The sequence below is a fragment of the Colobus angolensis genome, unplaced genomic scaffold (assembly GCF_000951035.1).
Source record: "Colobus angolensis palliatus isolate OR3802 unplaced genomic scaffold, Cang.pa_1.0 Scaffold10, whole genome shotgun sequence".
Classification (NCBI taxonomy): Eukaryota; Metazoa; Chordata; class Mammalia; order Primates; family Cercopithecidae; genus Colobus; species Colobus angolensis.
The window spans coordinates 9,822,174-9,834,277 of NW_012110919.1; the positions used below are offsets into that span (position 1 = coordinate 9,822,174).

At 41.9% G+C, this 12,104-nt stretch overlaps 1 protein-coding gene across 7 annotated transcripts; it reads left to right on the top strand.

The window, feature by feature from the left end:
- The first annotated feature begins 608 nt into the window (after positions 1–608).
- SLC25A3 (solute carrier family 25 (mitochondrial carrier; phosphate carrier), member 3) lies at positions 609–8,306 on the top strand. 7 transcript variants are annotated; one of them, XM_011934414.1, is made up of 8 exons: positions 609–758; positions 992–1,152; positions 2,762–2,883; positions 4,822–5,001; positions 5,501–5,682; positions 6,620–6,792; positions 7,769–7,879; positions 7,966–8,306. In XM_011934414.1, exons 2-8 carry the CDS (start codon positions 996–998, stop codon positions 8,124–8,126), a joined length of 1,086 nt encoding a protein of 361 aa, XP_011789804.1. In that variant the 5' UTR covers positions 609–758; positions 992–995; the 3' UTR covers positions 8,127–8,306. The 7 variants fall into 7 exon arrangements, with proteins under 7 accessions (XP_011789804.1, XP_011789781.1, XP_011789813.1 ...); XM_011934391.1 differs by lacking the exon at positions 2,762–2,883 and adding an exon at positions 2,465–2,589 and having other exon boundaries at positions 643–758; XM_011934432.1 differs by having other exon boundaries at positions 666–758; positions 996–1,152.
- Positions 8,307–12,104: the final 3,798 nt, after the last annotated feature.

Here is a 12,104-nt window from a genome sequence, read left to right on the forward strand (position 1 = left end):
GGGTTCACGCCATTCTCCTGCCTCAGCCTCCCAAGTAGCTGGGACTACAGGCGCCCGCCACCATACCCGGCTGATTTTTTGTATTTTTAGTAGAGACGGGGTTTCGCCATGTTAGCCAGGATGGTCTCGATCTCCTCACCTCATGATCAGCCCGTCTCGGCCTTCCAAAGTGCTGGGATTACAGGCGTGAGCCACCGCGCCCGGCTATACCTATATTTAATATCAATGGATGGAACTTATTTTAAAAAGTACTGTAATGGCAGAAGTTGTGCACATAATACTGCAGTGATGTTCTCTAACTCCAACACCTAAATATATCATCAAGCATTCATGTTTTGTTTTTTAAGTGACTACTAGATACTGTGATTCACTTAAGTGAAGCGAACTGAAGCCTGTGGTCAAGGAGAGACACCTGAAGGTGAAGAGACAAACCGAGCAGGTTAACAGCCGGAGCCCGACCCCTCTCAAAAAATATACAGCCGGAACGCGCGCCTGCGCAGAACGAATCCTCCTGCGCACAAGCCGGGCCGGAAGAGCAGGAGTGGGCAGGGGCGGGGATAAGGTTGCTAGGAGAACGCGATGACGCTACGGGCTCGGCGCTCTTCTCCACCAATGGGCGACGTGTGCTTGTAGTGACGCGCTGTGTGCGTCACGCCGACGACGCGCGAAGGGCACACATCTTAGGGCTGGGAGGACGTTCGGCCTCTGTGAGCCGTAACCTTTCCAAGGGAGTGGTTGGGTGATCGCCATCTTAGGGAGTGAGTGTGACCGGGCCTTCCCCTGTGGCGGGTGTGGGGAGCGGAGCCCAGAGACCCTGTGGGGCCGCTGCTTTGGCGGTGGGCCCAGCCGGGAGCAGCCTCCTTCGAAGGCCGCCGTGACCTCTTCAAGGGCGCGCAGGCGGGAAGGAAAAGGCCCGGTTGGGGTTCCAGGGCGCCGGTAACATTAACCGGCGCCTGGCCTGCCCTCTTACCGCCGCTCCCTCTTCCCCTAGAAAGATGTTCTCGTCCGTGGCGCACCTGGCGCGGGCGAACCCCTTCAACACGCCACATCTGCAGCTGGTGCACGATGGCCTCGGGGACCTCCGCAGCAACCCACCCGGGCCCACGGGCCAGCCCCGCCGCCCTCGCAACCTGGCAGCCGCCGCCGTGGAAGGTAAGATCAGATCTTGCCTAATACAGTCGTGGTCTACTCGTGGTCCCCCCAGCGTTTGAGGCCTGGACCGGGCTTGGAGGACAGGGAAGGACGAGCCCAGCCCGCTGCACCGTAGGACGGCGCCCAGTTGCTTGCCCTGGGATGTCGGCCTTTTCCACCCTAGGCGCGTGTCAGATCCTTGGCCCGCCCTCAAGGGCGTGGAAGGGCTGAGGCCCTGTGTCCTTTCGTGACCTCCATGTCCCCGAGGGAAAAAAGGCCGCGACTAGCTCCTTGTCTTCTCTGCTGTGAGCCCGCTTGGTCAGCCAACTAAGTATTGGGTAAAGTCTTCCCCAAACTACTGACCACCCACAGTTCTACTAACTGTATTACATGTCCTTTGATTTGCTCTTAGTTTTCTTGAACAGTCCTTTCCTAAGTTTTATATTCGTCGACGCCAGGTCCGTCATTTTAGCACTTAATTATACATGAGATAACTGGATCTCCTGTTTTCATGCGACTGGAGGAGACAGCTTGCAGCCCTACATAGGCAATAAAAAGGAGATAATTGGTGGGCATCCCTTTGGTGTGATTATCTCTTGCGATTCTTTGTGGTTGGGCCCAGCTTTAACTTAGTTGTGTGTGTTTTAAATCCTAGTGAAGTATGTACATACAGAGAAACCTGAAAACCGAATTGTAGGAGTCCTGAGAATGTTGTCTACCTTATGCCTGTAAAATCGAAAGCTTTTTTTCTTTAAATCACTCATGTGCTTCTGTTATGTCTTCAGTATGGATAAAGAATCCTTACTTACATTATCTGTCGTTCAGTTTAAAATTAAAGCTAACATTATTTGTGTATTAAATGTATTGGACTGCAGGAATTTATGTGTATCTGTTTTTATGTTACAGGAGTTCATAAGTGGGGATAGTATTGGTTAGTGGCTAGGATAAACTTTGAAGTTGTTTGCAAGCCTTTTACACGTCGGGTGATCTTTCTGAGTTTCATTTGTACTCTGAAGTGTGCTCTTACCAGTGGTTAATAATTTGAAGTTTGACTTTAATTGTAAAAGCCGTTAATGTAGAAAACTTTTTAAAAAATGAATATGGCAGAATACAAGCTGTTAATAGTATCATAATAGTATCAGATACAGAACCCTCATAATTTTTAAATGATCTGATTTTGGCAGTGAATTTTTTTTTAAGCCACTTAATTGGCCAAAGCTATTCAGCTGTGATAATACTATTTAACAGGGAAACAGTTTTCTTTCATTCCAGTGGCCTTAGTCATCTCTGAAGAAATACTTACTTGATTTTTTTTTTTTTCCCAATCAAACAGAGCAGTATAGCTGTGACTATGGATCTGGCAGATTCTTTATCCTTTGTGGACTTGGAGGAATTATTAGCTGTGGCACAACACATACAGCATTGGTTCCTCTAGATCTGGTTAAATGCAGAATGCAGGTTTGTTTTGCATGCTGGACTAGAGCATATTGAAGCATGACTGACTGTTAAGTTATAAGATATAGTCATCTACTAACAAGCTGTGTGGAAACCTAACTGTCCAGGAGGTAAGTTTATGACCAGTAACATGAGTTTTATATTAAAATGCATGGTGTGTCTTCTCTTACTACAGAGTACAGTTGTGAATTTGGCTCCGCGAAGTATTATGCACTGTGTGGCTTTGGTGGGGTCTTAAGTTGTGGTCTGACACACACTGCTGTCGTTCCCCTGGATTTAGTGAAATGCCGTATGCAGGTTTGTATTGAGATGACAACATTGAAAGTATTTTTCATGTGATTTTACTCTAAATAAAATCTGAAAGTGCTTCCCAAATGAGAATTTGAAGACATCACAACTGCTAGAAACTTCAGTAGGAAACCAAACTAAAATTTCTTTAAATTGTGGGCTTTATTTTAACTAGTGTTTTAAATCCAATAAATGCCTCTGTTGTTGGAGTAAATTATTCACTCTTAGACTCTGGCTGTAGATGGCTCTTTGCTGCTGCTCTTCACTTTCTGGCCAGAGTTCTTCAAGCTTACTTGTGCCCCAAGTAGTCATTTTACAAGCACCTGTGTGTTGGAGTGAGTAAACAAGTCTGTGTATTATGTGAAGTAACGATGTCCTTTATCTGCTAATAAGACCAAGGTAAAGAGCACATGTAGATTTATATAAAATGCTCTTAATGTCTTAGTATGAAAATTTTGTCAGCCTTTTGTATATTTACATAACATTTTAAAATAATTTCAATCTTTTAATTAAGATTATTGAAACAAAAACAAGACATCAAAAATTTATTTGTTCCAAACAGGATTAGAAGTCTATTTAACTAAAAGAGAAATGAATTTGAAATATTAGGAGGGAGAGGAAGGTGATGTATACCACCCCTTCTAGTACTGGCAGAAATAATGAGATAAGCTTTTTTCCCCCCCCATTAGTTAATATAATGGATTTGAAATGTACCTTTGGTAAAACATGTTATGCATGTCTCTTGAAGTGAATTTAGTTTATGTGCTTTTTTTTTTTTTTTAACTTGGGTTTAGTTTGTTTAGTGTTCACAAAACTTTATGCTATAAGCTACTTAAAGAACTAGCATATGTTAGGAATACAGATATATCTATTATCTAGACAGTAGCTTTTAAAAAGTAGGAGGTGGACCAGGCATGGTTGCCCACGCCTGGAATGCCAGTACTTTGGGTGGCTGAAGTGGGTGGGTCACTTGAGGTCAGGAGTTTGAGATCAGAACTCAATCTAGCCAACATGGTGAAACCCTGTCTGTACTGAAAATACAAAAATTAGCTCGACATGGTGGTGTGCCTGTAGTTGCAGCTACTAGTCACAGCTACTCGGGAGGCTGAGGCAGGAGAATCGCTTGAACCTGGGAGGTGGAGGTTGCAGTGAGCTGAGATCACACCATGACACTCCATTCTGGGCTACAAAGCAAGACAAAAAAAAAAAGTAGTAGGAGTTGGGCGGTAAGAAATCTCTTAATAATCAGCTTTGTTATGTATGTGAAAATTTTACCCTCTTAACTATCACTCCAAGACTTAAGTTTAACACAGAAAGCTAGACCTTAATGTACAAAAGTTTCCGTTTATAAAAGTAATCAAATGAACGATAATAAACAATTATAAGCATAAACTAATAAAAGTTATATGAATGTAGTTCCTCACTCAAAATATCTTAATATTTTCAGATGTCAGTTGACCCTGGATAACTGAAGCCACAGAAAATGAACCCTTGGATAAGGGAGAGCTACTGTATGTTTTTTTTTTTTTTTTTTGAGATGGAGTCTTGCTCTGCCGCTCAGGCTGGAGTGTAGTGGTATGATCGCGGTTCACTGCAACCTCTGTCTCCCAGGCTCAAGCGATGCTTCTGTGTCAGCCTCCCGAGTAGCTGGGATTACAGGCACATGCTGCCATGCCCCACTACTTTTTTGTATTTTAGTAGAGACGGGGTTTCACTGTGTTGCCCAGGCTGGTCTCGAACTCCTGAGCTCAGGTAATCCACCTGCCTTGGCCTTCCAAAGTGCTGGGATTACAGGTGTGAGCCAACGCGCTTGGCAGGAACTACTGTATTTACCTTTTGTGTAGTTGCTGAAATTTATTATGGAACCCAAACAAAAATAATCATGAGATTAAATTTTTATGTTAACTGTTTGGTGTATTTAATTTTTTTTTCTTGTTTTAAATAAAGGTGGACCCCCAAAAGTACAAGGGCATATTTAATGGATTCTCAGTTACACTTAAAGAGGATGGTGTTCGTGGTTTGGCTAAAGGATGGGCTCCGACTTTCCTTGGCTACTCCATGCAGGGACTCTGCAAGTTTGGCTTTTATGAAGTCTTTAAAGTCTTGTATAGCAACATGCTTGGAGAGGTATGTAATTAACTTTGAAATTGAACATTCTGAGTGTTTAAGACCAAAAAGGTTCTTAGATTTTTGTCTGTCCTGCCTTATGTTAGCACTGAAGAAAATGGTCCTACAAAGTGAGCAACATGTCTTAAATCATAAGCCTGTGTCAGCAGAGACAGGTTGAGAAATAAAATGTATTTCATTAAATTACAATTCTCCTTTTAATATACTATCTTGTTTTCTAAGTAAGTTGGATTTTGAGTTTTTTAGAGAAGGGCTCTGGGACTCCTTTGCGTAGTTCCAGGGCTAACTGTACGTGACATCTAGATATCTTTTAAACATTCACATTGTTGACGTAGTTACGTGTTTTGTTAATGAGGTTATGAGAGACCATATATATGTTCCATATCATCGTGTGTTACTTTATAAAATGTCTGAAGCTTAGTTGTTTTCTAGAACTGTCACTTCAATTGAAAACCAACACAACAGCAATTCACGTCCTTCCTCGTGTTTTGGATTTTAGGAGAATACTTATCTCTGGCGCACGTCACTATATTTGGCTGCCTCTGCCAGTGCTGAATTCTTTGCTGACATTGCCCTGGCTCCTATGGAAGCTGCTAAGGTTCGAATTCAAACCCAGCCAGGTTATGCCAACACTTTGAGGGATGCAGCTCCCAAAATGTATAAGGAAGAAGGCCTAAAAGCGTAAGTAAACACTTAAAAATTTATATTATGAAAGTACTTATTTTAAGTGAACTTCATTTTTTTTTGAGACAGAGTTTTGCCCTTGTTGTCCAGGCTGGAGTGCAATGGCACTGTCTGGGCTCACCACAACCTCCACCCCCCAGATTCAAGTGATTCTCCTGCCTCAGCCTCCTGAATAGCTGGGATTACAGGCATGCACCACCACGCCTGGCTAATTTTGTATTTTTAGTAGAGACTCCATGTTGGTCAGGTTGGTGTCAAACTCCTAACCTCAAGTGATCCACCCACTTTGGCCTCCTAAAGTACTGGGATTACAGGCGTAAGCCACTGCGTCCAGCTGTGAACTTCATTTTTTAGTATTAAGTCTACCAGACTTTTTAAAAAGACTATTATAACATTTAATGTCTATTTACCTGTATGTAGAACATAAACTTGAGAGGTAAAGATAAGTTAATACATGGTTTGACACTTGGACTGGGGTTTTTTTTTTTTTCCCTAAAGTAAGGACCATTTGTCAGTCTGCAAATGACTTGATATTTGGCCTAAACATTTACTATTAACTTTTAGGGAGGGCTTGTTAGTATCCTTGTGATCTATTCACAGTTAAGAATTTCCATGACTACAACATGCTTCCTTAGATCCACCTTTGTGGATGAATCTTGAACTGAGTTCCACTTGTAAACTTGTTTCTTGTGGTTCCAGTCAAAGAAACATCCAGCAACTTTTTTGGTTGTATAGTCAAAGGTGCTTGAGTCATTGGCATGTAAGAGAAATATACCTGCATGTTAGTCTAACGTTCTGATAGAAATGACATGCATTTTTGCTGCCATTTGTTACTATCAGGACTCGACTCGTGTGCGGACACTTGTGTTAATAATGACAATCTCTGATAGATGAGTATATGCAACTCTGTAAAACAAGTCTCCTGATTTCCTAGATTCTACAAGGGGGTTGCTCCTCTCTGGATGAGACAAATACCGTATACCATGATGAAGTTTGCCTGCTTTGAACGTACTGTTGAAGCACTGTACAAGTTTGTGGTTCCTAAGCCCCGCAGTGAATGTTCAAAGCCAGAGCAGCTGGTTGTAACATTTGTAGCAGGTTACATAGGTATGAATTACTTAGAACACACTTGTCTGAAATTATGAACAAATAATCATTTCCATTATTGGCGTTTTTTGAGAGGGAAAAATATTCCAAAGGTTATAAAGCAGTGTTTTTGTTTTTTTGTTTTCCCTGAGGCATAGTCTCGCTCTGTTGCCCAGGCTGGAGTGCAGTGGTGTGATCATAGCTCACTGCAACCTCCTCTTCCTTTGGTTCAAGTGATTCTCCTGCCTCAGCCTCCCAAGTAGCTGGGACAGGCATGCACTGCCACACCCAGCTGATTTTTTGTATTTTGGGTTTTTTTTTTTTTTTTCCTTGAGATGGAATTTTACCCTTGTTGCCCAGGCTGGAGTGCAATGGCGCAATCTCAGCTCACTGCAACCTCCGCCTCCCAGGTTCAAACGATTCTCCTGTCTCAGCCTCCTGAGTAGCTGGGATTACAGGCGTCTGCGACTATACCCGGCTAATTTTTGGTATTTTTTTAGTAGAGACGGGGTTTCACCGTGTTGGCCAGGCTGGTCTTGAACTCCTGACCTCTAGTGATCTGCCCACCTCGGCCTCCTAAAGTGCTGGGATTACAGGCATGAGCTGCTGTGCCTGGCCTATAAAGCAGTTTTATCTTCCCATAACATTTTATATGCTTTTTAGGATTCATAAATACTTGCTAACTAGTTCCTAAAAGGGTTGTTTTATGGGGTATCATTATTAGGCTTGGGAATGTATTGATCTTACTGTTGCACCATTTTTTTGTTTAGTTTATTAAGAATTTTATACAGAAAGTGTTGAATAAAATCTGAAAAACTTAAATGATTTTTCTGTTTTATATTGGATAGACAGTTTGATAACTGTACCTGTCTCACCCTGAGTCTGATGTTTATTTTAGAACTAGAAAAATATTATTTTAAAGTCATAAAAATGATTATTGGCTATGTGAAGTTTTATTTTTAACCGGCACTGTATGGGATCCTTTATATTTTTTCAGCTGGAGTCTTTTGTGCAATTGTTTCTCACCCTGCTGATTCTGTGGTATCTGTGTTGAATAAAGAAAAAGGTAGCAGTGCTTCTCAGGTCCTTAAGAGACTTGGATTTAAAGGTAGGATGATGTTTTTTTCTTGAAAGAAAGAATAGCAGTTTTGGATATGTTGCATTTTTTTCATTTGCATTTCCTGTTTGAACCAGGTGTATGGAAGGGACTGTTTGCCCGTATCATCATGATTGGTACCCTGACTGCACTACAGTGGTTTATCTATGATTCCGTGAAGGTCTACTTCAGGCTCCCTCGCCCTCCTCCACCGGAGATGCCAGAGTCTCTGAAGAAGAAGCTTGGGTTAACTCAGTAGACAGATCAAAGCAAATGTGGACTGAATCTGCTTGTTGATCAGTGTTGAAGAAAGTGCAAAAGGAACTTTTATATATTTGACAGTCTAGGAAATTGTCTATTCCTGGTATAATTACTGTAGTACTCTTGCTTAAGGCAAGAGTTTCAAATTTACTGTCGAAATAAATCCAACTCTTCATGATTTGCCTATGACTTATTTTAAAAACTTAAAAAAAGATTTAGCTTTAAAATAGTTGGAAAGAATGAAGTATAAGTTAAGGAAAAAATACAAAACTGACCATTATTGGTGGAATATTCCAGTTGGTATTCACAAATTGTCATATGTCTCAACTTTTATCACACAAAGTTCCTGTATTTTTAGGGAAACAGACTTTAAATTTCTAAAAACTTGATTTAATTATAGTTAAATATGTACAGTCATTTGTGGTTATTTTGGCAAGTAAATGTCAGTGTATACTTACATTTTTGCAGCATGTACTAAACTTTTTTTTTATGTTGATGAGTTTGCTAATCCTTATTTGTAAGACAAGGTAACCCAAGTTAGGCTGATTCTTGGAATGATAGTAAAGGACCAAAGTGATTGACAGCTGAAAATGATTTTCGGGTACCCTAATTCTCTTCACACAGATCTGACTTTTTTTTTTTGAGACAGAGTTTCACTCTTGTTGCCCAGACTGGAGTGCAGTGGCGCAATCTCGCCTCACTGCAACCTCTGCCTCCCAGGTTCAAGCGATTGTTCTGCCTCAGCCTCCTTAGTAGCTGGGATTTCAGGCATGCGCTACCACGCTCAGCTAATTTTGTATTTTTAGTAGAGACGGGGTTTCCCTGTGTTGGTCAGGCTGGTCTCTGACTTCCAACCTCAGGTGATCCGCCTGCCTCAGCCTCCCAAAGTGCTGGGATTATAGGCGTGAGCCACCGCGCCTGGCTCTGACTTTTTAAATTACAGAAAATTAAACTATTTTCAGTCTGTTATTTTAAGAAAGGTACTGCTTGACAGCTGAAGATACTGTCATACAGTGACATACTCAGATACGAAATTGATTGTAGGTTTAAGCCCATTTTTAAAGAGCTCCTAGAAAGTGAATTAGTTTTTGTGTTTAGATTCCCCTTCAGTTTGGTTAGGAAGTATAAAAGTTCAATCTTTTGTAATGACAGCCCACCACTGGAAAAAAAACCAAAAACCTAGTATAATACATAACATGCTGTTTTTCAAACACTACATTTTACCTAGAGTTGTTATGTGTAATAATGGGTGGGGTTAACAATCCCTACATAAAGCATACAGATGGCCTGGAGAGAAAAACTTTCAGAGATTGGAGAGAGATGTTACTACAAACTCATAGTAAGGTCAGAGAACTCAATTTAGAAGCCAGTGCAGCTAGTTGCATGTTAACTTCTTTATATCATTGCCTGAACTTGTTAAAGGTTTGCCGTTTTACCTGTCCTGCAGGAAAAAAGGAAGAATTGTAGGTACACATTTGGACTAAACTTTAAAAAGGTAGAGTAGGGTGTCTTCTGAACCCAACCAAGTGGTAGCTGTGGTGCTTAGCAGTATCAACTGTATGTTCTTACTATGTTAGCAAAGCACACAAAGATTAATGTCATATGATAAGCTTTTCTGTGGGTGAAGAACTCAGGAGTATCAGACTTCTGGTTCTGAGTCTCATGAAGCTTTTCAGTTCTGAGCTGAAAGGATGCTGTTTGTGCATTTCCCTGTCAGCAGTATAGTCTTTCCAAAAAGTCTCTAGCATGGTGGCTTCAGGGCAGCTGGACATAGGTGGTATTTCAGGGCCCCAGTAGAGCTTGGCAGAGTTGGCTTTTTAGGACTTACCCTTCAATGTCATATAACATCACTTTTACCATACTCTTGGTTACAACAGTGATGTCTCAGAGACCAAATCCCAGATTCAGGAAAAAAGGAACATAGTCTCCACCTTTTGCTGAGAGGGATGTCAGTCAAAGTGTAAGAGGAGCAAGTGGAAATGCGGTAGTGCAGCCAACATGAAAGTGGACTGTAGATCTAAAACATTTTGGGTATGCAGTTCAGCCAGCCCTCACTGAGGCAGTTGTGCCAATCAAGATTCAAGTTTTATTTCCTAAGAGTTATAATAGGTTTTATTTGTGGGCATTGATACAAAATATGCTGTGTTCAAACTGTGGAGTCTGCCGTCTGTAGTTACTAGAGTTACAGTTCAAAGCTATTTCTGAGAGAAAGCCACTTCATCCTCAAAACCCGAGTAAGAGACCCACTTACAGTGATGTGAATTCTCATTTCAGGTTTTTAAATTATACTAAAAGATCATAGTAAGAACATTTTTACATATATATATTGGTGTTCTTTTTACATTTCATTTAATGAAATGTCTGCTGTCAATATTATAAAGCAGAACCCAGTGGAGTAAGAATATATGAAACTGCCGGGTGTGGTGGCTCATGCCTGTAATCCCAGCCCTTTGGGAGGCCGAGGTGGGCGGATCACCTGAGGTCGGGAGTTCAAGACCAGCCTGACCAATATGGTGAAACCCCATCTCTAGTAAAAATATAAAATTAGCCAGGGTGGTGGTGCACGCCTGTAATCCCAGCTACTCGGGAGGCTGAGGCAGGAGAATCACTTGAACCCGGGAGGCGGAGGTTGTAGTGAGCTGAGATTGCTCCATTGTACTCCAGCCTAGGCAACAATAATGAAACTCTGTCTCAAAAAGGAAAAAAAAAAAAAAAAAATATATATATATATATATATTTTCATATATATATATATGAAACCAATAGTTGAATTATGTAGATTCAGGGACAAGATAGCATTGCATAGTAACTTCCAGTAGGATCAAATATTTTGAGAGTGGTTAAAGCACCAAGGAACCCTGATTTTATGAAATTATGCCTTCTGATAGGTGCAACAAAATTGAACAGAAGAGTAACAGCTTAACTAAACATTGTGTGAAAGTTTTATGAAATGTTTTGACTTTTTTTTTTTTCCCCCAGAGAACAGGAATTCTTGCTTTGTCACCCAGGCTGGAGTACAGCCTTGAACTCCTGGACTCAAGCGATCCTCCTGCCTCAGCCTCCCAGTTAACTGACACAATTGGGATGTGCCACTACTTGCTCCTGTTTTTGCATAGATGGGTCCTGCTCTGTTGCTCAGGCTGGTCTCAGATTCCTGGCCTCAAGCAAGTTTCCTGCCCCAGACTCCCAAAGTGGCCAGGATTACAGGTAGCTGCCTTGTCTGGCCCGTTTTGACCTTATTTTATTTTTGAGAAGGTCTCGCTCTGTCACCCAGACTGGAGTGCAGTGGCATGATGATAGCTCACTGCAGCCTCGATCTCCCAAACTCAAGTAATCCTCCTACCTCAGCCTCTTGAATAACAGGGACTGCAAGTGTGGACCACCGTGTCTGGCTAATATTTTTTATTTTTAGCAGAGATGAGGTCTTGCTATGTTGCCAAAGCTGGTCTTGAACTCCTGAGCTCAAGCGAGCCTTCTGCCTTGGCCTCCCAAAGCGCTGGGATTAGAGGGCTGAGCCACCACACTTGGCCAACCATATTTAATTTTTTATTTCATTTAATCTTCTTCTGGAACCATAAAGTGAGTTTAACATTTCTGGTTGGGCACAGTGGCTCATGCCTGTATTAGGAGACCAAGGCAGAGGGATGCCTTGAGCCCAGGAGTTTGAGACCAGCCTGGACAACATAGTGACACAAAAAAATACAAAAATTAGGGGGTGTGGTAACACTTGCCTGTAGTCTCAACTATTTGGGAGGCTGAGGCAGGAGGATTGCTTGAGCCTGAGAGGTTGAGGCTACAGTGAGCCATGTTTACACCATTGCACTGCAGCCTGGGTGACAGAGTGAAACCCTTCTCAAAAGTAACATTTCTGGCCGGGCGCGGTGGCTCACACCTGTAATCCCAGCACTTTGAGAGGCTGAGGCGGGCAGATCACGTGGTCAGGAGATCGAGACCATCCTGGCTAACATGGTGAAAC